This window comes from Gadus chalcogrammus, chromosome 23 (genome assembly GCF_026213295.1).
Source record: "Gadus chalcogrammus isolate NIFS_2021 chromosome 23, NIFS_Gcha_1.0, whole genome shotgun sequence".
Taxonomy (NCBI): Eukaryota; Metazoa; Chordata; class Actinopteri; order Gadiformes; family Gadidae; genus Gadus; species Gadus chalcogrammus.
The window spans coordinates 7,634,857-7,659,972 of NC_079434.1; the positions used below are offsets into that span (position 1 = coordinate 7,634,857).

The 25,116-nt window shown below is 46.5% G+C and overlaps 1 protein-coding gene across 1 annotated transcript in view; it reads left to right on the forward strand.

The window, feature by feature from the left end:
- Nucleotides 1-23,938, forward strand: part of myo3a (myosin IIIA) — a 38,643-nt gene extending 14,705 nt beyond the window's left edge. The window contains exons 4-31 of the mRNA XM_056584793.1: nt 595-636; nt 1,183-1,279; nt 3,031-3,147; nt 4,234-4,338; nt 4,727-4,810; nt 5,283-5,485; nt 6,264-6,362; nt 6,474-6,588; nt 7,624-7,750; nt 7,921-8,131; nt 8,615-8,762; nt 11,068-11,221; nt 12,137-12,225; nt 12,445-12,574; nt 12,877-12,959; nt 15,194-15,271; nt 15,661-15,866; nt 16,128-16,239; nt 16,494-16,656; nt 16,918-17,004; nt 17,216-17,339; nt 17,506-17,614; nt 17,681-18,916; nt 19,022-19,166; nt 21,508-21,599; nt 22,153-22,193; nt 23,129-23,425; nt 23,824-23,938. Coding sequence (XP_056440768.1) covers nt 595-636; nt 1,183-1,279; nt 3,031-3,147; nt 4,234-4,338; nt 4,727-4,810; nt 5,283-5,485; nt 6,264-6,362; nt 6,474-6,588; nt 7,624-7,750; nt 7,921-8,131; nt 8,615-8,762; nt 11,068-11,221; nt 12,137-12,225; nt 12,445-12,574; nt 12,877-12,959; nt 15,194-15,271; nt 15,661-15,866; nt 16,128-16,239; nt 16,494-16,656; nt 16,918-17,004; nt 17,216-17,339; nt 17,506-17,614; nt 17,681-18,916; nt 19,022-19,166; nt 21,508-21,599; nt 22,153-22,193; nt 23,129-23,425; nt 23,824-23,938 — 4,609 coding nt within the window. The remainder of the gene's footprint in view (nt 1-594; nt 637-1,182; nt 1,280-3,030; nt 3,148-4,233; nt 4,339-4,726; nt 4,811-5,282; nt 5,486-6,263; nt 6,363-6,473; nt 6,589-7,623; nt 7,751-7,920; nt 8,132-8,614; nt 8,763-11,067; nt 11,222-12,136; nt 12,226-12,444; nt 12,575-12,876; nt 12,960-15,193; nt 15,272-15,660; nt 15,867-16,127; nt 16,240-16,493; nt 16,657-16,917; nt 17,005-17,215; nt 17,340-17,505; nt 17,615-17,680; nt 18,917-19,021; nt 19,167-21,507; nt 21,600-22,152; nt 22,194-23,128; nt 23,426-23,823) is intronic.
- The last annotated feature ends 1,178 nt before the right edge of the window (nt 23,939-25,116 follow it).

Genomic DNA, 25,116 nt, shown 5'->3' on the forward strand with positions numbered 1-25,116 from the left:
ATAATTCTTTCCCCCACTGTTGCCGATTCCGAGTCGTGTTTCTAGACTGGAGACGTCATACATGTCTCCTATTGAATTCACTTTAACCTCGGACAGGGAAGTGAGGTTCTGAGGGTGTACACGTCCAGGAGAGAGCTACTAGGTTCGATTCACCAAGGTCCACAACAGGAATCCGCCTCACCAGCTACCTGGTCCCTTATGACATATGTCTGGATTCACTATATTATACTTCAATGCAAATGTGCAATCTAAATGACTAAAGCAATCAGGAGCATTCGGCGCTTACAAAGATCAAGTAGGATCTTTGTCTATTTTGGGGACACTCACTAATAAAATACATCCTGGTGTCTGACTCTGGGCCTACATTAAGAAAGAAAACCAAACGTTTCTCCCAGCTGGATGTTATGCATGAAACTGCATCGATTTTTCCCTCAAAACAAACAAAAGCAAGAAACCAATAATCCTTGATGTTGCACCAACCTAACTGGCCCCATCATCCACACAGTACAGATAGTTCAACAGTAGGGTTTACCAAACGCAAGCTAACCTAGCGCCATGCTAACGTCATGCTAACGTAATTTTGTGTTAATTAAGCCATCATGGAAAGGCAGTCAGAACCGCAGAGCAAAACGACAGGTAACAGATGACCCCCAACCCATCGTCCGCCCACTTAGCTAGTTGCTAACCATCCCAGCTAACCAAGTCCTTTTAGACCAATCAGAGCCCTCTTCGTAGCTGTGATGTCATCCCAACTGGACAGTTTCCCCTTGTTGTTCTCCTCCAGTTGTTGTCATTTGTGTCGTAACTTATTCCAACTCCCTCTTCATCTCACTGGAAACATGTGAGCTATGATTTGTATTTGTGATGATTTTCCTTTAACACAAATCCCACTGGTTTATTGCCGTCAATAAACCAATTTCAATATGAAATTAACATAATCCTATGAACTGTTATCAAGTATAATAAACTGGTATAAATCAGACACAGTTAAATCTTTAAAAAGTCTGTCACCCCAATGACAGACTCACACTTCTTCTTATCATCACGATATATATTTCAATAGCCGGCCTACAAATTCACACATTTCGATAGCTTGGGGGTTAATATGTGAGTGAATCCTTGGGTCCTCGGCTGATTAAATTTGAGGGCTTCTTTTAATATTCTTCTCACTTTGTTTCTTAGACATGAGCGTATCCACACAAAGAAAGGCAGCAGCATGAATTCCTTCACAGACGTGGAGGAGGTAGACGACCTAGCCACCCTCGAAGTTCTGGATGAGGTGAGAGACCTTCAAGCCAGCCGTCGTTAATCTGGCTGTTAGGCGGTTAGACCTTGACTTTGGTTTCTATGACAAATAAGGAGTGGAAGTATCGGTTGAGTAGCTTAGGTGAATCTGAGTCATAAGAGTATGCTAATAGAGTATCTTATGATCTATATTATATCCGGTCAAAGTGTAAGCTTGACCAATTTCTTTTGAACATGGAAGAAGAAGACGACAGGGGCATTGTTGATGTTGGTCCAAATGTCATTTAGAGAGATTCATCAACGCCAACCGCTCCACTGACATATTGAACGATCCTAACCGCCTCAGTAACCAACGGAAATTTCCAGCCATTCTTCATGCTGTGAGGGGCGGACTGTCAGTTGGTGATGATAGAGAGTCTGGGCCTTGAAAGAGCGGGAAAATGAATCATGACATCACCGGGACATTACTGGTTCTCCCAGGGAGGCCTAAATTTAGCTCAGCAGATAGAATCAGACTGGAATAGACCTGTTTGTTTTAATGAATGTATTTATGGCCTTAGATGAGGTTTAGCACAATAATAATCGCTTTTTTTCTGCACCAGTGATGATGGAAAGCCTAGACAAACTCAAGCTGTCACTGAAGGATAGAAGATAGGAAAGTGGAAAGGAGGACTCATGGAGAGAAGGCTGAACGGAAGGAGAAGGGAGGGAGGGAGGGAGGGAGGGAGGGAGGGAGGAAGGTAGAAGGTAGAGATGGAAAGGAAGGGAGGATGGAGGAAAGGAAAGGAGGATGGAAAATATTCGAGGAAAGAATGAAGGAAGGAAGGAAGGAAGGAAGGAAGGAAGGAAGGAAGGAAGGAAGGAAGGAAGGAAGGAAGGAAGGAAGGGAGGGAGGGAGGGAAGGAGGGAGGGAGGGATGGAGGGAGGGAGGGAAGGGAGGGAGGGAGGGAGGGAGGGAGGGAGGAAGGAAGGAAGGAAGGAAGGAAGGAAGGGAGGGAGGGAGGGAGGGAGGGAGGGAGGGAGGGAGGGAAGGAAGGAAGGAAGGAAGGAAGGAAGGAAGGAAGGAAGGAAGGAAGGAAGGAAGGAAGGAAGGAAGGAAGGAAGGAAGGAAGGAAGGAAGATGTAAAAATGTAGGAGAGAGAAATAAAGGAAAGAGAGGATGGATGGATGGCAAAGGAAGGAGGAAGGAGAAGAACGAATCGTGACTTCACGGACCATACGTCAGTGTTAGCGCCCTCACAGGAGCCTTCATTTAGCAGATTTAATCATCAGACAAAAGAGCCTTTTGGTTCTGATGACTGTTCATAACATTAGATTAGGTGAGAACTTGTCAGCGTAATCATCATCATCCTTTGTTGTTCCCCAGACGCGGGGGAAGATTACAATCTTATTGTTGTTGATAAGCATCCATTCAGATGAATCACTTTTTTAAAGAAGGGAGGATGGAAGGAAGGAGAGGAAAGAGGAGGAAAGGAGAGGAAAGGAGAGAAGAATGAATGAAAAAGGAAACTGGGGAAGGGAGGGGAAAAGGACAGAAGGAAGGAAGAAGAGCAAAGAAGGAAGAAAAAAAAGAAGGAATGAAGGAGAGAGGACAGAGAGAGAAAGAAATGAATTAAACAGAAGAAGAAATGACAGAGGATGGAGAGAGAAAGAAAGAATAATAAATCAATGAATAAAGACATGAATAGATAGGTACTTGAATGAATTGATTCACGAATGAACGAGTCAACGAATGAATAGTGAGAGGGGACTTATCCGGCGTGTGTTGACCCCCGTGACCTCCAGAACACGGTGGCAGACAACCTGCAGGGCCGCTATGCCAAGGACCAGATCTACACGTATGTGGGGGACATCCTCATCGCCGTCAACCCTTTCCACCCCATGGACATCTACACCCCTGAGGTGGGTCGAGGCTGGGGGGGGGGGGGGGGGGGGGGTATGCTTTGGAGAGACACTTTCCTCGGGTCGTTCTCCTCTATTTGTTTTTTAAATTGCATCGCAAACAAATGATTTTGTTTTTTGCTCCACATGACTTTATGGCCATTCAAGAAGGCAAAATAAGTGTGTGTGTGTGTGTGTGTGTGTGTGTGTGTGTGTGTGTGTGTGTGTGTGTGTGTGTGTGTGTGTGTGTGTGTGTGTGTGTGTGTGTGTGTGTGTGTGTGTGTGTGTGTGTGTGTGTACGTGTATGTGTTGTTATGGTCAGTAACCCTGAGAGCAGCCCACCGCATCTCATTAGCAAGACAAACACATATCCACACACACACACACACACACACACACACACACACACACACACACACACACACACACACACACACACACACACACACACACACACACACACACACACACACACACACACACACACACACACACACACACGCACACACTTCCATGCTTGATGGAATGTGTTTTTCCCTTTTCAGTTATATTAATATTGTGCAGTGATTTTTAAGCAGTTCATTTCAATGTTCCCTTCATACCTAAGTAAACAAACAGAACATCATTGAAACAGTTAATAGACTAATAATGGTAGCTTCATTGTTATAATATTGTCTCTTTAATCACACACATAATTACACAGAGTGCAACCAAAGAATTGTTACATGTTTTAAGAAGTCGCAATGTGAAACATTTTAACTAGCTGATATCTCAAAACTGCAGGACATATCTGTAGTCAATGCTGATCAATGCTGATGTGATTTCAAGAATGTCGTCAGTAACATCACATCCTATAACTAATACAATATACTAATACAATATATAAGAATCTTACCTCCACACTCCCCAACCCCTCCCACGCACAGTACCCAGCCAGCCGAGCTACGCTAGCTCACGTCACACCGATGCCCAGCAGTCAGGGAGGACAGAACACTGTTAATGAGGTTTTATTTCTGAAGGTCTCCCTCTGACTCCCTGGGGAGCACCTGTGTTATCCCCTCTGTGCAGTATTCTAACTATCTTACTATAACTATTTGATCCTCCCAGTACTCCAAGAAGTACCTGGGGGCCGAACGCACGGCCAACCCTCCACACATCTTCGCCGTGGCTGACATCGCCTACCAGTCCGGGGTGTCCGACAGCACGGACCAGGTAACACCCTGCTTCAACATATTGTTTTGCTTATTATGCTATTAACAATATCAGGACATTGTTAGTACTTTTTTATTTAAATATGAAAGCAAGATGTCTGCTGTTTGTTTCTTCCTCCTGTTTCAATGCTGGAGGAAGAAACAAAGATATAGTAATAACAAGTAAATGATTGATACACTTACTATTGTTGTATTTGAATACTACAGACTTAAAATAAATATATTTTAAGTCTGTAGTATTAGTACAAGAGTCATGTCAATTAAAATGGAACCAATTAGAACGCAGCACAGAGATTGAGCCGCTCCGAGTCGACTGATTAAGCGTCACCGATGCCCTGTGCTTGTCTGTGTTCCTGTTTAACTCTGTCGTCATGGCGCCCGTGTCAAAGTGCATCGTGATCAGCGGCGAGAGCGGCGCCGGCAAGACGGAGAGCGCTCACCTGTTGGTCCAGCAGCTCACCTTTCTGGGGAAGGTGAGGCGACTCAGCTACTATCCCTACCCCCCCCCCCCCCCCCCCCCCCCCCCCCCCCCCCCCCCCCCCACCCCCCCCCCCCCCCCCCCCCCCCCCCCCCCCCCCCCCCCCCCCCCCCCCCCCCACACACACACACACACACACATACACCAACACACACACATCCCATAGCACAAGTCTCAGGTATGTTAAGCTACTTCGGATGGATGTTTTAACTTGCAAGTCAACAAGCTCATCAAACAAGCAGCGTTCATCCGTCTGCGGAAGCAAGGATGGAAGGAAGGAAGGTCAGACCCTGTAGATTTGCCTTGCAAAATAATCCTTGATTATAGTGCGCTACTAACCTTATAGACAACACACCTCAGGTTTGACCCGTCCGTAAAGAAACAGTGGCCCTTCCCAAATATAAACAACACAAAACAACATGCCATCATGCCCACTCGATTTCCGCCAACCTCCATTTTGTATTCAGGCCAATAACCGGGAGCTGCAGGAGAAGATCCTGCTGGTCAACAGCCTGGTGGAGGCGTTCGGCAACGCCACCACGGCCATCAACGATAACTCCAGCCGCTTCGGGAAGTACCTGGAGATGAAGTTCACCAGCGGGGGGACGGTGGTGGGGGCCAAGATCTCAGAGTACCTGCTGGAGAAGTCCAGGGTCATCCATCAGGCCGCGTGAGAACCGTCTGTCTGCTTGTCTGTCTGTCTGTCGGTCTGTCTGATGGCCTCTGTCCCTCTGTCTACCTCTCTGTCTGTCTTAAGCCGGCTCTTCATTCTATTCATTCACATGGAGATGATGAGGTCATCGCTCCTGGACTGTAGTCCTCTCAGCAGGAAAACAATCTCACCAGGGATATGTTCTGATCCTGCTGGAATACACTCTCTCTCTCTCTCTCTCTCTCTCTCTCTCTCTCTCTCTCTCTCTCTCTCTCTCTCTCTCTCTCTCTCTCTCTCTCTCTCTCTCTCTCTCTCTCTCTCTCTCTCTCTCTCTCTCTCTCTCTCTCTCTCTTTCTCTCTCTCTCTCTCTCTCTCTCTCTCCGGGGTAGAGCTAGTATTTGTCTTAAGACTCCCGTCTGGTCGATCTATCTTCTTTTATCTCTGGTCGTCTGGGGAGGAGGATGAAGGGTCAAGTGAAGGGCGGAGCTTATTTCCTGTGTGATCACAGATTGCTCACCCTGTAGCACTAAGCTACTCTCCACTGAGAAATCTTGAATTTTTATTTTAAAACGTTAATAACGAAGGGCTTTCATGCATCACAACATTTGGAATTTCAGTTGCATTTTTCCCATAATTTAATAGCAACTACATTATTCCATTCCCTCTTGATAATTATTGTCGGGGAGAAATTTAAAAAATATGGATTATTTAGTTGAAGACATTAATTAATCAAATAAATGTGTAAATATGTATCTAATATCTATTCTTAGTGCATTACTATGTGTATTTTTTTCAGAGGAGAAAGAAACTTCCACATATTTTACTACATGTACGCGGGGCTGGCAGAAAGAAGAAAGCTTGCCCACTACAAGCTCTCCGACAGCAAAACACCCAAGTAGGTTTCAGCGAACACCACCTTCCCCTGATTTCCTACTCAAAATGATCTTCCTGAGACCTTATTTGGACTTGACCTTATTTGGGCTTTCTGCTTGCCTGTGTCCTGCAGGTATCTGTTCAACGAGCATGTTAAATTAGGACCTGACATCGTCAGCAATGCCTCTTACAAGGAGCAGTTTGATGCGGTGGAGCAGTGTTTCAAAGTCATCGGATTCACCCTGGAGGTAGGGAAGGCTGTGTTTCATTATGGGCTCAAGGGCCCGACTGTGTGCACCCAGGAACGCACGGTGTAACCTTGATAGTGGAAAACAGACACAACCAGACACTCCCAGAAACCCTTATACAAATGCACAGAAGCACACACATACTCACACACACACACACACACACACACACACACACACACACACACACACACACACACACACACACACACACACACACACACACACACACACACACACACACACACACACACACACACACACACACACAAAAACACACACACTCAATCATGCAACAAAAAAATATCGGTAACCTGCCCCAAACAACCATATGCACATATATCTCACACACAAATACTAAAGGAATTAATTAAGGTGAAATTATGTAATATATAGTTTAACATAAAAAATACCCAAAAAGATGAACGTTTGCTGAACATTTCATGTTGCCCGGTGCGACAGTTGTGGGATGCTAACTAGCCCTTAGCATAGCGGATGCTAATGAGGGTTGAAGATCCGCACGCCTCTGGGATCCGCTCGTCGATAACACTTATCCAGACATCCCCCTGCGCCGTGGACAGGACCGGCTCTCCGTCTTCCTGACGGGTGGAAGTCACAAAGCGTTTCAGGAGTGCATCGCTAATGGACGACTGAATTGATGATGAGCAACGGTGTTCAAACAGTCGCTGCCCATTAATATAGTGACAAGTGGCTAGTTAAGATGGAGGTATGCTTCCGTCCACTCGCTTCTGGTTGGCTAGCTCTCACGAGAAATAACTGTTAAACAGTTGAGGTTACTTGTTGAAGTTTGGCATGTGAAAATGAAAATATATACATTTCGGAAATAAATTGGTGGAGATTATCAGTCAACAAAGCTTGTTTAATTCTTAAACCGTCTTTGCTGATGATAAACTAACACAGAGATTTGCAAGGTTAGATACAAATTAGAGAATAATCGGTTTTATCTATAATCCTAAATCCCTCAATAAAAGATTTGACCAATCAAATCCATAACCAAGTGTTTCCGTGTGTCAGGAGCTGGGCAGTGTTTACAGCACCCTGGCCGCCATCCTCATCTCTGGCGACCTGGAGTTTGCCGCCGTGGCGTCAGAACACCAAACGGACAAGAGTGAGATCTCAAACATCCCCGTTCTGGAAAACGGTGAGTGGACGAATCAGACACACCCCTCTTTCATTATGGGATATATATGTTCTGTGGTTGAGGGCTTCGAAACGAGGACAAATTCATAACCGTCATCATACCTCAACGATCCGATGTTAAACACATGATAGCTCTATGCTACGACGAATGCTGACCTTCGACCCCCCCAGTGGCGTCGCTGCTGTGCATCCGCTGCGATGAGCTGCAGGAGGCGCTGACGTCGCACTGCGTTGTGGCGCGCGGTGAGACCATCATACGGCCCAACACGGTGGAGAAGGCCACGGAGGTGCGGGACGCCATGGGCAAGGCGCTGTACGGACGCCTCTTCAGTTGGATCGTCAACCGCATCAACGCCCTGCTCAGCACCAACGAGCCCCTCAGGTGAGCGGCCGGACCTCACTTATGTCCAGGGGTCTTTGGGGCCTTTTAAAGGGGGCCGGGGGCCACCAGCACCAGGGGAACAATGAGGTGAAGACAGTCGATCCATTAAACATCTGTGTGCGGACACCATCCCACTTGTGATGGGATTTTGAAATGGCTTTTCATGGTTGAACATCCTCACACCTGGTGGTAAAATGGGGGCCCTTCAGAACTGTTTTCTGACCAGGTTCCAACTGGTTGTGACTGGTTGTGACTGGTTGACACGTGGTTACACTGGATTTAAGCGGTTGGGATTGAACGTATGCACAATTGCTGTATTGACTCTGTGAAATATTAGCTTGACCTTCTTGTCTATCTACCGTATCTGATAGTGCACTGATTAACAACGTGAATATGTCTGATCAACAACCCCCCACCCCGTCCACCTCCACCATTCCTCCACCCCTCCACATCTCCACCCCTCCACACACACCCCCCCACCAGCGAGGGGGACAACAGCCTCAACATCGGGATCCTTGACATCTTCGGCTTTGAGAACTTCAAGAGGAACTCCTTCGAGCAGCTGTGCATCAACATCGCCAACGAGCAGATCCAGTTCTACTTCAACCAGCACATCTTCACCTGGGAGCAGGTAGGACCTCCTGCCTCGCTGCTCACCCATTCACACTCATTCATTCATTCATTCATTCATCTTATTACTATGTAGGTAATCAGCCGATTTGTTATCCAAAGCCACATACAGGCATAAAAAGTCGAAGTCAAGCAGACGAAATGTATTCAGTGAATGTAAATATCGACACAGTGAAACCGCTCAACGTCCAATTACTGTATGAACGGCGACAACGTATCTGTAGGAGCCTAAATGCCTATTTGCTTTATTTAAGTTCATGGTTAATGGCGTTAATTTCGAATATATAGAATTTTATTTTGGTGTATGCGCACATTTAGTTTACTTTATTTTGAAGTGTGACAGGAACTTAATTGTTTTAACTACCGGTGACAGACTGTCAGGATGACAAGCGTGGAGCCACACAGTTTTTTGATCTCTCTCCCTCTCGTTCTCTTTCTATCTCTTACCTCTAATCATACATCACGTCGTGGTCCGGTGGATTACTTTTGTGGATATTGGATGAGGTATGCGTCGAAGGGAAAACGGAGCGTCAAGCTGAAGCTTCACTAATTAGACCTATTGATCCTACAGTATCCATCGCCTGTCTTGCGGTGTCTTTAAGAGAGTGCGGGGGTCAGGCTACATCGTCCGTTGGTTTTATCCACGGGGTAGCCTCAAGGGGGCTGCCGCGGAGTGCCATGGTCTCACGGGTCCATTTGGCCCGGCCCCTGCTCTGGAGGGCCCCTCAGGGGCCCTTTGGTTGTGGTGTTAAACGACGGAGTCCCCGCCCACGCGCTACAGCACGATACATCACTCGGCGAAGAGGGTCAATTAGGAGCTGGAGACAGTCGGCGTCGGACCGGCAGCTCCCCTCAGGACCCTTCTGGCACGCTGCCCAGGAATACAGTAGCGGGGTCGGGCTCTGGGGGGGGGGACGGCGCCGCTGTCATCCATCAGACGGCGGAGAGACATCATAAGTCATGATTGGTTGGGAGCGGGAGGGGAATAATGTAAAGCATGACTGCATAGACAGCCACTCACTCTCGGTGATGGGTTGGACTTCGGACGGACGGATGTTGTTGTTGCAGCGGGAATGGGCGCTACCCTTTGGGACCTTCGGGAGAGAGAGTCGCGGAACTCTCCGGTGTTCGCTAAACTTCTCAAGATTTTATGAAACTTCTCAGAAGTTCTCTACAATTCTCCAGCAGTCCTTTGCAGACACTTACGCAGAATCATGTAATCATCTCGATTATGCGAGGAAAGTTGAAGTGTCTATGCAGACGATATGGATAACGTTAAACTCCTAATCACGCCTGCTTGTCCCAAGATTTCAACGTGATTAATTGATGTGGTTTGGGGGTGTTGATGTTATTATGCCTGTGGATCTGCATCAAACGGTGTGTTCACATCTCTCCATGGGTCGTGTTTCTAGGGTTTTTGTTCAGCGCTGTTAAAGTGTTTCATGGGTCAGGGAGATCCGTTTTGCTGTTGTTGGTTTCATGTTGAGTTTTCCTCTGACCCGTAACGTTGCTGACTCAGAGGAAGACCTTCAGCTTCTGTTAGCCTCATGTGGTCAGCATACCTCACGGAAAAGTATGAGGCTCTGTATGTGTGTGTGTGTGTGTGTGTGTGTGTGTGTGTGTGTGTGTGTGTGTGTGTGTGTGTGTGTGTGTGTGTGTGTGTGTGTGTGTGTTTGTGTGTGTGTGTGTGTGTGTATGTTTGTGTGTGTGTGTGTGTGTGTGTGTGTGTGTGTGTGTGTGTGTGTGTGTGTGTGTGTGTGTGTGTGTGTGTGTGTGTGTGCGTGTGCATGTGCTTGTGTGTGTGTGTGGTCGTGTTCAGTGCTTGTCTGTGTGTTTGTGTATGTGTGTGTGTGTGCTCGTGTGTGCGTGCTCGTGTGTGTGTGCTTGTCTGTGTGTTTGTGTATGTGCGTGTGTGTGTGTGTGTGTTTGTGTGTGTCTGTGCGCGTGTGTGTGTGTGTGTGTGCGTGTCCTACTTTATCTTTGGCCTGTGCTGTTTTTGCCGGCGGTTCTGTCCACTGACTATAAATCATATTCTTTCCTGCTCCTTTACTTTGACATTATCAAGAAACGTGCTACAAGTAACAACAAGTATAGAATAAGAATCAGCCGCAAAACAAAAACTCGCTCTCTGTTGAAGAAAAGCAAGAACACCTCTTGCAGACATTCAAATATATTCAAATACAAATACTCGGTCAGTGCTAAATACGACATACAACGCAGGATGGGATTTAAGATCCTTTGCCTACCCTTTCCTCCATGCCTTCACCCAATACCCCCCCCACCCCCCCCCCAAACTCTAACCCCAGGACGAGTACCTGAACGAGGAGGTGGACGTGCGGATGATCGAGTACGAAGACAACCGGCCCCTGCTGGACATGTTCCTCCAGAAGCCCATGGGCCTGCTGTCCCTGCTGGACGAGGAGAGCCGCTTCCCCCAGGCCACCGACCAGTCCCTCGTAGGTAAGACCATCACCAGGCCCCCCCCAGGCCACCGACCAGACCCTCGTAGGTAAGACCCCCACCAGGCCCCCACCAGGCCACCGACCAGACCCTCGTAGGTAAGACCCCCCCCAGGCCACTGACCAGACCCTCGTAGGTAAGACCCCCCCCAGGCCACCGACCAGACCCTCGTAGGTAAGACCCCCACCAGGCCCCCCCCAGGCCACCGACCAGACCCTCATAGGTAAGACCATCACCAGACCCCCCCCAGGCCACCAACCAGACCCTCGTAGGTAAGACCCCCCCCAGGCCACCGACCAGACCCTCGTAGGTAAGACCCCCACCAGGCCCCCACCAGGCCACCGACCAGACCCTCGTAGGTAAGACCCCCACCAGGCCCCCACCAGGCCACCGACCAGACCCCCGTAGGTAAGACCCCCCCCAGGCCACCGACCAGACCCCCGTAGGTAAGACCCCCACCAGGCCCCCACCAGGCAACCGACCAGACCCCCGTAGGTAAGACCCCCCCCGGGCCACCGACCAGACCCTCGTAGGTAAGACCCCCCCCAGGCCACCGACCAGACCCTCGTAGGTAAGACCCCCCCCAGGCCACCGACCAGACCCTCGAAGGTAAGACCCCCCCAAGGCCACCGACCCCCCACTAGGCCACATAGCAGACTGTCGTAGGTAAGACAACCCCCAGAACACCCACCATGCCTCATACCAGACCCTACTGAGTAATGCCACAACTGAGACCAGAAGCTCGTAGGTAACACCCTCAACCAGAGGCCAGAACCTCGTAGGTAAGCCCCCCAACCAGAGACCAGAAGCTTGCAGTATTATCCCCGACCAGAGACCAGACCCTCGTTGCTAGGACCCCTAACCGACCAACCAGTTAGCCCTGTGTGTGTAACTCTCTGATTCCTTGCTTTGTAGAGAAATTTGAAGTTAATCTGAAATCCAAACACTTCTGGAGACCCATGAGGGTGGACCTCGGCTTCGGGATCAACCACTATGCCGGAAAGGTGATTGATCTGTCCGGCTACCTGTATGTCTGTCTACTTGTCTCTATCTCTGTCTCTCTGTCTGTCTCTCTCTCTCTCTCTCTCGCGCACTCTCGCTGTATCTTGCTCTCTCGCTCTTTCTTGCTCTCACTCTTTTATTCAAAACGGTGCATGCGCAGGATGTCGAAGGGTATTGGGTGAACATGGTTGTATTGTTTTTGTTGACCTTTGCCCTCCCAGGTGATCTACAACGCCAGCGGGTTCCTGGCAAAGAACCGCGACATGCTGCCAGCGGACATCGTTCTGCTCCTTCGGTCTTCAGAGAACCTTCTCATTAGCAAATTGGTCACCCACCCCCTCACCAAAACAGGTTACATCAAGCACTCACTAACTACATTTATAGAAACACAATCTTGTACCAACATTTTTCCAATTTCGAATTACTTTAGTATGTGCCCATGTTAAATGTATTTTCTCTTTATCATTTCTACGACTGTACTCCTGGACTGCTGTGACTCCCGAAACTGGGATTAGTAGAGTACTATATTTGCATAAGTCTAAATCTTCAACTTCACCCACGGTGACTCACGAGCACAATGTTTGTGCTCGTTTACATGAATTTGTGTATGCTGATTTTCATCCATCTTGTGTGTGGTTGGGTTTGTTTCCTAGGCAACCTGGCCCACACCAAGGGGAAAGGTGCTCTCCTGATGCAAGCGCCCCGTACCCCGAACCGCACCATGAACTTCACCAAGGTGGGCCCACTGCTCTGAGCCTCTGATATGATTCGCGGTTTCCTCCAATGCATCTTGCTCAAGCACACCTACAATTAGGCTGTGGGCATTGATCCCAGAGCTGTGTGGCTGTGTGTCTACCCTAGTTCATACGGATAACTACCCTTTGGCTCCTTGAAAACACACCGCTCGTCTTTTCTTCCCTTATCGATAGCTTATTTGTTTGCTAATACGATTTTCTATAGAGTTTGTATGTTGTAAGATTGCGTTTTTTTTTGTGTTTTTTACTTACTTATTTGCTGTTACCTACATATTCAATGCAAGTTTAACCTACCCACAACTTTAACAAAAAATGCCACGGTAAACACAGAACATGTGGTACGGGAATATGCTCTAGTCTGTTCTAGTCCAGTGTCGAGTCGAGGCTTGAAATCATTCTTTTATTCTTTCCCTTCTTTTCTGAACCTCTGTTTTCCATGAAGATGGGGCTTGTGTTTTACAATGAGGTAACGGTAACAACAGTCTTGCCTTGTGTCCCTTGCAGTTCCAATCAACATATTCTCCCTTATAATTTGTATTTAGGGAGAAAATCCAGATCGTTAGTGTGATCGGCAGTGTGGATAGGAACAACCTGTTAGCATGTGGTTAAGTGTCTTAGCAACCTGCTTAGTTACACTCTAGCTCGCAGTAGCCTTTCAGGCATCAAATACATCCTGATATGCAAATGGTCCAGCAAGCAGAGTGGTGGTGGAGTTACTTTCATGTGTTAATCAACACATTAATAGAACCTTCGCACTGTCACTCTTAATGGATTCATTCGGTCGTAGAAATGTTCTTATGCTAATGCCACCCGCTTTTCTTTAGCTTCAGGTAGCTAATTTAATCAAATGCTAAGGAAAGGTTTTTACATCCTCAATATTGACACCCAAGGTTGAGAAATCAGCTGTGTTTGTTGGCTTCAAAGAGAGCCATATCAAGAGCCTGTAGCACCGTAATTATGATCGCAATCCAACAATGCACTCCCGGCTGAATCAGGGACTCAATTTGTTCATCTAAAAGCAAAAGAAAGTAGTGAAATAGAAATCAGCGTTTATATTTGAAGTTTGTGAATATATTAACATAATTCTGTATATTTAGGAGCACCCTTGCAAAAAAGCCCCTTGAACAATTCAAAGTTCCTATAAACATCTAGAAAAATGTGTTTTGGCTCCATGTAGAGTAGTGCATAGAATACATAGTATATAAGAGTATTCAACCCTCTGTACTTGTAGTTTTAAGTAATGCTGCATCATTTTGACTTGTAATCTAGCATTGTTTAGTTAGTCATTATTACTAGTGTTATTACTATTTGGTGTGTATTTAAATTTACATCAAGTAGAATACGGTACAATAGAGTAGAGCAGTGCATAAAGTAGAGTAGCTTAGAGTAGAATATAATAGAATTGAATCGATTAGAATATCAATTTGACTGTTGAATCTCTTGTCGTTTATGCATTTTATGCGTTTCTTTTGCAGCCTTCTTGGAAATTAACGCTCACGTCTGAAAACAAGCGCTTGCTCTCTCAGTCCCCCGACGCCTCGGTACATACACAGACAAGAAATCATATTAATAGATCAGACGCTTTGATCAAACGCTGGTATAAGTATCGAAATGGAAATAAGGCCTAAGACATCAAGGTGAATTGTCACTTTCAAACGATCACCAAAGAAACTGGTTGGTCGAGACATGAGATGATTTATGGTTGAGTTCATTGACAAAACATGTAGCTAGTTTTATTTGAAGAAATACTTGTTGTTCAAAAGTAATGGCAAAGGCCGTCCACCCAACCATAACCGATAACCCCTCATTCATAAATAACAAACTGTGCTGCATGTAACATCGAACAATGACATTGCTACGAAGCAATAATTAGCTGTAATTTACTATTTGTCAGATGCTTTTATCCAGAGCGACATACAGGGAATTCAGATTCATGTCACGAGCAGGGAAGGCCTATCTTGCTTAAAGAGACCTACAGGTAGTCTGTGAACATATCAAGAATCAAACCCTCTACCTTTAAGGCTGATACAGTCGAGCACCATAGCTCATGAATTAAGTTCCACTATAATTGTTCCTTTCAAAAGAGTCTTAATCATACATATAAAGGCCCGCGTGTATAATCATACAACCGTTTTTTCTGTTATAATTGTTGGGGTAATTTAGTTATTATTAATATAGTATTTAGAACTTATTAATGGGTTTTTCTTGTCATCAGGGAGACTCAGGAGAAGCCACCCACCACCCGAGGGAGACCACCAACATGAGGACCCAGACCGTCTCCTCCTATTTCAGAGTGAGACATTATTTAGTTAAAGAATGAAATCCACCTCACTGAAATCCACCAGGGGAAACAGTGCCCCCTCTGGTGAAATACAGCCTGCTGTTGTCACCAGCATAACTTTCAGCCTTTCAGGAACCAAGTGGGGTGCTGTGTCTTTGGGTTCTTGTGTGTTGTGTGAGTGTTATGTCACTCTCTACAGCTTGTGCCACTCAGGTTTCTGTTTCAAACCATGGCAGACTGGAATAATCCCGTAAATGGCTATGTTATGGATGTGAAAAGAAAATGGCTAGAAATCCATTATGGTACATAGCATGGAACTAGCTTAAAAAGATATGAGATTTTGGCAAATCTTGATGACACAGCCTCAAGTTGTCAAAACCCCAACATACATTATTTTCTAGTACTCTCTGATGGACCTGCTCTCCAAGATGGTGTCCGGCCAGCCCCACTTTGTGCGCTGTATCAAGCCCAACAACGACCGCCAGGCCCACAGGTTTGACCAAGAGAAGGTCGTGGTCCAACTGCGCTACACCGGGGTTCTGGAAACTGCCAAGATCCGTAGACAGGGCTACTCCCACCGAATCCTCTTTGCCAATTTCGTCACGAGGTTAGCTAGCCGGCTACTTTTAAATGTAGGTTAGCTAACTGGCTGCTTAAAAGCATATAGCTACCCTACACAACTTTATATATAACTTTATGTTTTTATACAAATATTACACAAATTACATTGTAAATATTAAATATATATACAACATATATATCTGTATGTATATATAGCCTATACAGAAAATATGATGATAAATATGATCAAATATGATATCCATTTGATATTCAATATAGATTCTTTCCTTCTTCTTGATTCGTACAGGTACAGCATCCTGGCGTTCCGTGCCAACGAAGAGCCAGCCGCCACTCCAGAGAGCTGCACTGCCATCCTGGAGAAGGCCAAGCTGGAGAACTGGGCCATGGGGAAGACTAAGGTAAGGACCCCCCGCTCCAACATTTAGTGTCAGGACACAAGCTCATTAGTCCTGTTACTGAAGCTAATGTTCTGAATTGCCATCATTAATCACTATAGATGACATTGATTTTTTAAAATCATGCAAGTGTATTGATTAGTTTAATCAACAAAAAATAACGTGATGCATTTTTATGTAAATCATGTAGATGTAGAATTAGATGTAGATGTCGATGTAGAATTATGTTCATATTTTTTGGGATCCTGTTTCTCTAGGTGTTCCTCAAATATTTCCATGTTGAACACCTAAACCTGGTGGTCCAGCGGGCCTCGAACCGGATCGTTCTGGTCCAGGCTTGCGTCCGGGGCTGGCTGGGGGCCAAGAGGTACCAGAGAATCCTGGCCAAGCGGGAGCAGAGCGCCCTGGTCCTGCAGTCTGGTCAGTACCGTGGATCAACTTACAGAAGCTCACATTAAGCTTGTATTGTGTCCATTTTAATACAACTATATTGAACTGTCTTTTACCAAACGTAGCCTGACCCCTAACATTAATATGAATAAATTGAATGTGCATTATTTATAGCATTAGTAATTATTTGTCCTATTTACTTTAACTACACTCACCCTTCTTTTTATTTATTAACAATACAAATGTTGCATTATATTATGTATACATTATTTTTAACTATAAACTTCTCAGCTTACCGAGGATATCAAGGTCGCAAGAAGGCTGTGGGCGCCAAAACCCAAGCCCAGCTGGAGGCCTTCATTACCAAGTTTCAGGCGGGTATGGACAACAACATTCCCTCCCTGTAAAACACAGGTTGCACTGCCATACATCAACATGAGCATTGGCAGTGCTGGGCTAGCCCTAGCAAGCCTTAGCCCTAGCATCCTAGCAATGCTTGTCAGGACTTTTAAATGCTGCGCCCCCATAAGCGGCCACATCTGTATCCGTATGTGTTGTTCACGGTTTTGTTGGTCATATTTCTCGTCAGTTTGCAGAGGCTACCTGGCAAAGAAGAAGTACAAGGCGCTCATTGACGAGAAGAATCTAGCAGCCACCAAGATCCAGGCCCGGTACCGAGGGCATCGGGACAGGAAGAGCTTACAACGGAAGAAGTGAGAGGGATATGATAGAAAGAAATGCATGAACTGTTCTTTTTTGTTTACTACTATAACGTTGTACACAATCGATATTCAATAAGCCATTTTTTTATATTCTGTACCAAAACATTGACTGGGAACAAAGTGACCATTTGAAACCCTGTGGCTTGGTTCTCTCTAGGGAGGCCAAGGCAAAGGAGCAGGAAGAAGCATCTCTCAAAGAAAAGGAGGAGGAGGAGCAGCAGAAGGAGGAGACGGCCGCGGAACAGAACGAGGACGCGGCGGGCGAAGCCGAGACGAAGGAGGGGTCGGACGGCAGTGCCCCCGCTGTGCCCGGCGGCTCGCTGACTGAAGAGGAGGAACAGGCCAAAGCCGCCGTGGTCCTCCAGAGTAACTACCGCGGGTACAAAGAGAGGAAGAAGTTCAAGGGGCGCAATAAGACCGCGGCCGGAGACGGGATCGCCGGCGAGGGTCAGAGGGAGGGTTCAGCCGCCCTGGAGGTGCTGGCAGAGGGGAACGATGGTGGCAAAAAGGAGGGGGAGGTAGAGGGCACCGAGGGAGAGACGGATGGTGCAAAGGGAGCGGAGGAGGAGGAGGACGAGAACACTGTGGAGGCGGAGGACAATGAGGACAGTGACCACACACAGGTGGCGGAGGAGGAGGAGGACGACGAGGTGAGTACCGTCGTGGGCGAGGAGGAGATGGGGAAAGAGCAGTCGGCCGTGGATGAGGAGGTGCCGAAGGAAGACGGGAGCGCTGAAGAGGGAGGTGACGTCAGCGTCGAGGAGGAGACCAAGGCGGCCACTGTCATTCAGAGTAACTTCAGGGGCCACCGGGAGAGGAAGAGGCTGGAGGAGGAGGGAAAAATCCCGGCCCGGAAGACAAAAGAGGAGAAGGCCCCGTCCGAAACGGGGGACGCCCCCAGCGAAGACGCAACCAAAGAAGAAGCCTCAACTGCGGCCAAAGAAGAAGAGGCGTCCACTCCAGTAGACGTCTCAGAGGTTGATGTGCAGTTGGAGGACCCGGACGAGGCCAGGGCAGCAGTGGTCATCCAGAGCAACTTCCGGGGCCACAAAGAACGCAAGAGGCTGCAGGAAGAAGGGAAACTACCCAAGAAGAACCAGACCTCAAACGGCGTTCCCCCAGCACCGGCAGAAGGGGAGACCACCGCACAGGAAGAGGAACTGCCTCCGCCTCCAGACTTTGCCGCAGAGTTCCAGGGGGGTGAAGACGAAGTGAAGGCCGCCACGGTCATCCAAAGCAACTTCAGAGGCCATCGGGAACGCAAGAAGATGAAGGCAGAGAAAGAGACCAAGGGGCAAGAGGGCCAAGAGGCAGCTCTTTCACAAGGCCCTGAAGGAGAAGGAGTAACAAACGGCGATAAGGGGGCCCAGCAGGACGCGATTGACGTTACAGACGTGGAGCTCGAGTGTAAGAAGGAGGAAGACGCCGAGAAGGAGAGGCTGGAGGAGGAGCAGGCAGCCCTGACGATCCAGAGGACCTACAGGGGGTACCAGGACCGGAAGGCCCAGAAGGCCACAAAGGAGTCTGTGCAGGAAGACGCCAAGGCTTTTGAGGCCTTCTCAAAAAGTGTAAGATGCCCTCTCCATACTTTGTGTTTGACAAGGAAGCAGCAAATCGTTCCACTTGTGTAATGGCCTTCCAACCCACTCTTCTCCCATTCCACTTGCACACAGGTTAGAAAGGCTTCTCAGGACTTTGCCAGTATACAGGAGAAACTGAACGAGATAATCCTGAACCACCAGTCCACCGCTCAGGACAACGCGCTGTTCGTCAAACCCGGCTCCGCCAACGGCCTAATCCACAAGAGCTACTCATCAGGTAAAATAAGGCACATGACAAACGTTTGAATCAACAAACTCAACTGGAAAGATTAAATTGTAAGTAAAGTTTGACGGTAGCTCGATTAATGCTTATCATGTCTTCTCTTCTCTTTTTTTCTTTTTAATCTGAAAACCAACTACTAACTAACAAATGATTCCAGACAGTCAGTATCACTCACCTTGTTCAATCCGTCTCCTCCAACTCTGTGATTTATTCTCTCACATTATTTCATCCCAGTACCTGAGCAAGGTGGTCTAGTGGCTAGGGATGTTTTACTACAAGCTGTAAGGTACTGGGTTTGGACGCCAATGTCGACATCGTAACTTCTAGGCTTCCAAACCCCTACCTGAATGACGTGTATCTGAATTCATTGGGAGGCCTCTTCGATAAAGGCCTTTGCTAAATAAATACTTAATACAGTAAGTCAATATGATTGTCGCTTTTCATGTTGATGTTCAGAGAAGCTATTGTGCTCTCTCTTCACGACCAACATTTGAAATGTCTTTGTTTGCCTAATTTTGAACATGAAAATGGAAAGGCCTTTGTTTTGTCTCCTCACCATATTGAGAGTGTTACCAGTGTGTTTGGGTGGATCAAGAATTCAGAGATTCTTGATTTTCCCAAGAGAAATCCCAAGAGATGTCAAGCAAAACAGTAAATCTCCCCTTGACTGGTCTGTCATCAAAATAAAAGCCCCCTCTATCTATTGTGCATTTGATCTTCACAGGCGATGTGTAATTGCTATTGTGGGGGTTGAGGGGGGGGTGTGAATGTGTGTGTGCGTGTGCGTGTGCGTGTGTGTGTGTGTGTGTGTGTGTGTGTGTGTGTGTGTGTGTGTGTGTGTGAGTGTGTGTACGTGTGAGAGGGTGAAAGTTGCCTTCCTTCGTGTGACAGGCGCGATAAAACCGTCAGTATTTTTTTATAATTCAGACCTTGTTTATCAAAGATTACACATTTGATGTGCTAAAATACCCTTTAGGTTTCTGTCAAATGGTAATTTGGTAAAATGGTTATTATTATATGTAATGCTTTTCTCTGATTTAAATATTTCTAATTAGATTAATTTTGATTGAATTAATTGTACACCTGAAAATCAAACCGTTAATAATTCAAAATTAAGCTGTTTAAAGTTTTGAATTAAATTAAAATTACATTTCACTCAAACTCACGTCAAGTATGTTAAGGTACTACTAATACTAAAACAAATAATACATACATTCACAATAGCCTTACAGCTTTAACCTGGCCTGATTGGCATTATTTTTCTACACCACCTTGATTCTACAAGATGGCTGCCAGGTGAATCCAGCCCGTGGATGAATTCTGCACCACTAATTGCTTTAGATATGGGGTAAACCAACTACAGACGCAAACTTTTGAAGCATGAGGGTGAAGAAAGGTTGGCAGCCATATTGGTCATCATTGGTAAAGGTTGTGGAAATGTTAATCGCGTCATATGCATCGTGGGAGGGAAATAATATGTGCTTGATTCGTTTATGAGCTTTGGCCACTTCAACACGATGATGGGGAATGACCTTCTACAATGACACGCTCAATAACGTTACGTTGGCCTGATCAATTATGTATTTCATTGATAATTGATTGAAGGATTTAGTCGGTTGCTTGATTTATAATGATTGAAACATAACTTAAAGGTTGTTGTAATATATTAAGGATGAATATATATCAAATCATGATTTCAATATGACACACACACACACACACACACACACACACACACACACACACACACACACACACACACACACACACCCACACATACCCTTAGGCAAACATTGTTATTTCATCACTAATGACAGCCATGATGGATTGCATTAGATCCAATATGTTGCAGTTTCCACTCCCTAGCTCTACCAAACGCTGGCTGGCTGCAGGGCTTCATTACTGCTCTGGATGTGGAGCAGTGTGGGTCACTGGTTGCAACACATCGGATCAAGGCAATCTATTTTAAATATTGTACCTTTGAAAAAGTCTAACCGGCTAAAGCCTTAGGGTTAAGCTGCTGTTCATGTAGGGGGCAGGTCAATATGGACAATAGGGTTCAAAAGGGCAAGCTAGTGTCGATAAATTAACCCGGAATGCAACCAATCCTGTAACGGGATTTAGCACCATTTTTCCGCCATTTGTTTATTCCAAAGTTTCGACCGTACATTTTCCGTCATTACCCATACAGACAGTTAAATAAAATGACAAAAATACACACAAACCAAAATGACGGAGCCATCGAGCGTTTGCCCCTTCGGTCTGACACACAGTTCAACTCAATCTATTCAGCGACATCAAATGACAGGTGTTGTTTCTTTCTGTTGGTTTCCAGTTCTGCCGAAAGGATCAAGGACCCCCCGTCGAACTCAGCCTCCGAAGACCCTGAACACCCCCGAGGAGTCGACCTACTACAACCAGATCCACGTGAGGCCTCAAGACCCAGATATCAACCCACCGGCGAGAGGGATGTTAAGAACTGCCGTCGGTTGCCTTTTGGCTAAACTTACAATGCATCAGCGATGGCCTTCGTCCTTTTCAATTAATCAATTAATTATCAATTATCAATTAGAGCATTTAGCAGACGCTTTTATCCAAAGCGACTTACATCGGTTCATACACACATTGACACACCGACGGCAGAGTCCACCATGCAAGGCGACAGCCAGCTCGTCAGGAGCAGTTAGGGTTAAGTGTCTCAGGGACACATCAACACATCACTAGCTAGGAGGAGCTGGGGATCGAACTAGCAACCATTCAGTTACAAGACAACTGACCTTTTAAACTGTCATCATCTAACTGTCCTTTGACCAAAAGAGCAGATCACACCAATCTTACACCAATGAAATAGGGATACTAGCCTTAAAGTGTAAGAAATCACTTAATAAAGCTTCTACATGCAAAACGATAAGAATATTGAATAACTAACGTGGTAAACTGTAGGACTAACTGTGTGTGTTGTAACGTGTGTTTTCCACAGCGGTCCGTGCAGGATAGCAAGTCTCTTCCCACAAAGGACGGGTAAGCACCCAAACTGATGTTTCTCTTACACCACGTTTTATGACCGCCGTGTTTGGGGTGCAAGTGGAAGGGTAGGGGGTGGAGGTCCTGCTTGGTGGTCGATAGAGGTTATGTTGGCCTGGCTGGGCCGGAGTAACGATCTGGTTCTGGTGCCAGTGGAGAAACACTGTGTTGGTCTGAAAGAAGGACCTGGGTCAATGTGACTCCTCTCCCCTTGCTGTCCACCAGCGACACGGGGCGCTCAGTATGACCAGGGGGTAGTAACAGTATGAGCACAGGTAATAATAGTAGTACTTACTTAACTCTGTGCTCTGTAGCGTTCATGTATGTGTGTCCTGGGTCTGTCTGTCCGGTCTGGTCTGAGTCTCTATGCTTGTCTTTCATAGTGTAAATGTCTGTCTGTCTGTCTGTCTGCCTGAATCTGTCTGTGTGTCTCCCCGTCTATGTCTGTCAGTCTGTCTGTCTGCTAGTTGGGCTGTTAGTATGTACGTCTGTATCCCTGGTGCCACACCAGCTTCCAGCCATTGATTTGTAACGATGGAGTTTGCCAAGCAGGCTGGAACTCCAAAATAAAAGACCTCCCAGTGGGGCATTGATTTTGTTGCTCTCATTAAATGTTGATTCATGCGCTCCAATTTGGCCTGTCTGACAACCAACTTATAATAATAATAACACATTTTATTTTCTCGAGACTCAAAACTTAGCTTTAACAGTTAGGGATAAGGACCCATTAACTAAATAAGAAGAAAACGAAAATACAAAAAGAGGATAATCAAGGAATTGAGCACCAACAAGCAGGAAGTCCAGTTGTTTCATTTCCTGACCAGCGTGTGTGTGTGTGTGTGTGTGTGTGTGTGTGTGTGTGTGTGTGTGTGTGTGTGTGTGTGTGTGTGTGTGTGTGTGTGTGTGTGTCTCTCTCTACTCGGCTCCTCTAGGCCAGAGAAGCTGCTGAATGAGGATGAGCCGTACCACCAGGGCCTGACCACCAGCCTGTCCTCCCCCTGCCTCCTCAGCAGCCAGGCCCAGGAGGAGGGCAGCAGCAGCAGCAGCAGCAGCAGCGCCGGCGGGCTGGAGCGGAGGCGCTCCATGGAGAGGAAACAGTCCATCAAGCGGAAGGCGGCGTTGGAGAGGAGTGTCTCCATGGAGCAGGGAGCCGAACTGGACCAGAGGCGGGCCCGCGAACGGGCCGACTCAGAACCAGAACCTCCCACGGAGAACGGAAGGGACAAGAGGTATGTCGTTGGCAAACGTCTGAATCCCAGCCTTGCTCAAGGGGTAGGTTCTGAAATTCGGATTTCAGAACCTAGCAGTTTATAAAGCAGACCTTCCCATGCCTGCTAGCAAACAAAGACGTATTTTGTCTGCAAACGTGTGAATCTCAGCCGTACTTTGTGTAGTGAAAAAAGTAGTCATGTGTACGCAATTTGGTAATTAGTCATTGCTAGTTTCTTATCGTGGCAAAATCTTCGAACTAGTACCTTAAACATTTAGATTTTCATCGGACTTTGGCTATCACGCCCTCCCCGAGGTTTTCAAAGAGTGAATCTGCATCTTTTCGACGGTCTATCTAAATCTGGTGTCTGATTGGCCTGGAGCGTCCCCATCACCGTCCTGTGTTTCCTTTCGCCAGGGGCTCCGTGAGCAGGATGCCCTCCATGGAGAGCAGCGCCGGGGGCAACCCCTTTGACTTCAGACACCTGCTGAGGAAGACCTCGCAGAGACAGCGGCTCATCAAGCACCACTGAGCCCCGGGGGACGTCTGTGTGCCCGCGTCGCGCGCACGTCGAGACTTTAGCTTTATGAATACCATGGCAGGACTGTAGGTGCTGATCCATATGCTAGGTATGGATGGCTCCAGCCTAAAATATCAGTTTATGTCACTGACTCCATGTATGTATCCTGGATACTGTGGTGGAAAATCTTCGATACTGTATTGATGACATAATAAATGTAAAGAGTTTATTGTAAAGAAGTTACAAATCTGCAGAGAGGCCACTCAACGAAACAAGCACACAAAGGTGGAGGCGCTGCGGTGAGCCCCGAACAGTGGGCCCTCTCCGGTGTTGACGCAGGGAGGCGTCCTTGAGGCGCAGCTGCAGACAGGGATGCCACTACTCCTTTCGGCATCTCAGGACGCAGCCCGTGGTATAGCTGCGAGTCAGCCAAGGGCAATAAGTGCGGCACATACAGTGAAATGGTTACTATAGATAATAACTGAGAGGTCACAGTGTCTTAGTTTCTTGAGACCGCCATGTCTTATGGACATTTCCATTACAATACCTAGGTTGGAGAGGTGAAATTTCTGGTTGTAAAAATTGGGTATTTTTTCAGAATACCTGGGTTTTGGAAATTGATCTTTTTGTGTATCTGAATGAAGCTGGAAACCAAAACAATATAACAATGTTAATCTGAATGTTGCCCTCGCCCCGCTCAGACTTTGTGCCGCTTCCTGTTTCCCAGGAAATAAGCCAGGTCAGCTAATTTTCAACTTCCTGTTTGTAATTTTTCACGCATATTTTCAGGTTGTTTATCATCTGGCACAACAGTGACATAGTTTTAGCTTTTGGGGTGCTTTAGATGTACAGCAGAGTTAACTTGTAGAGCACGACAGTACATAGTTTGTTTTTCAAGGCTTGAAAAGGATTTGGGGCGATTTGATTGTAAATAACAACTGTTATTCCTTTACACTTTTGTTGCTGTTATTTCTTTGTAATTAAATATAAGGTGATATAGACGAACATAAATGAATATCAGGTACCGCATAGCGAGTTCAAAGATCTGGGACATTTCACTTTGACAGCTTTGTTTTTACATTTAACTTATATATAGACGATTATTATTACTTAGATTATCATTTGTAATAACTGTATAGAACATGTGTAAGTACAACAAGGACAAGTAGATTGTCGTTTGTCATTGGCAA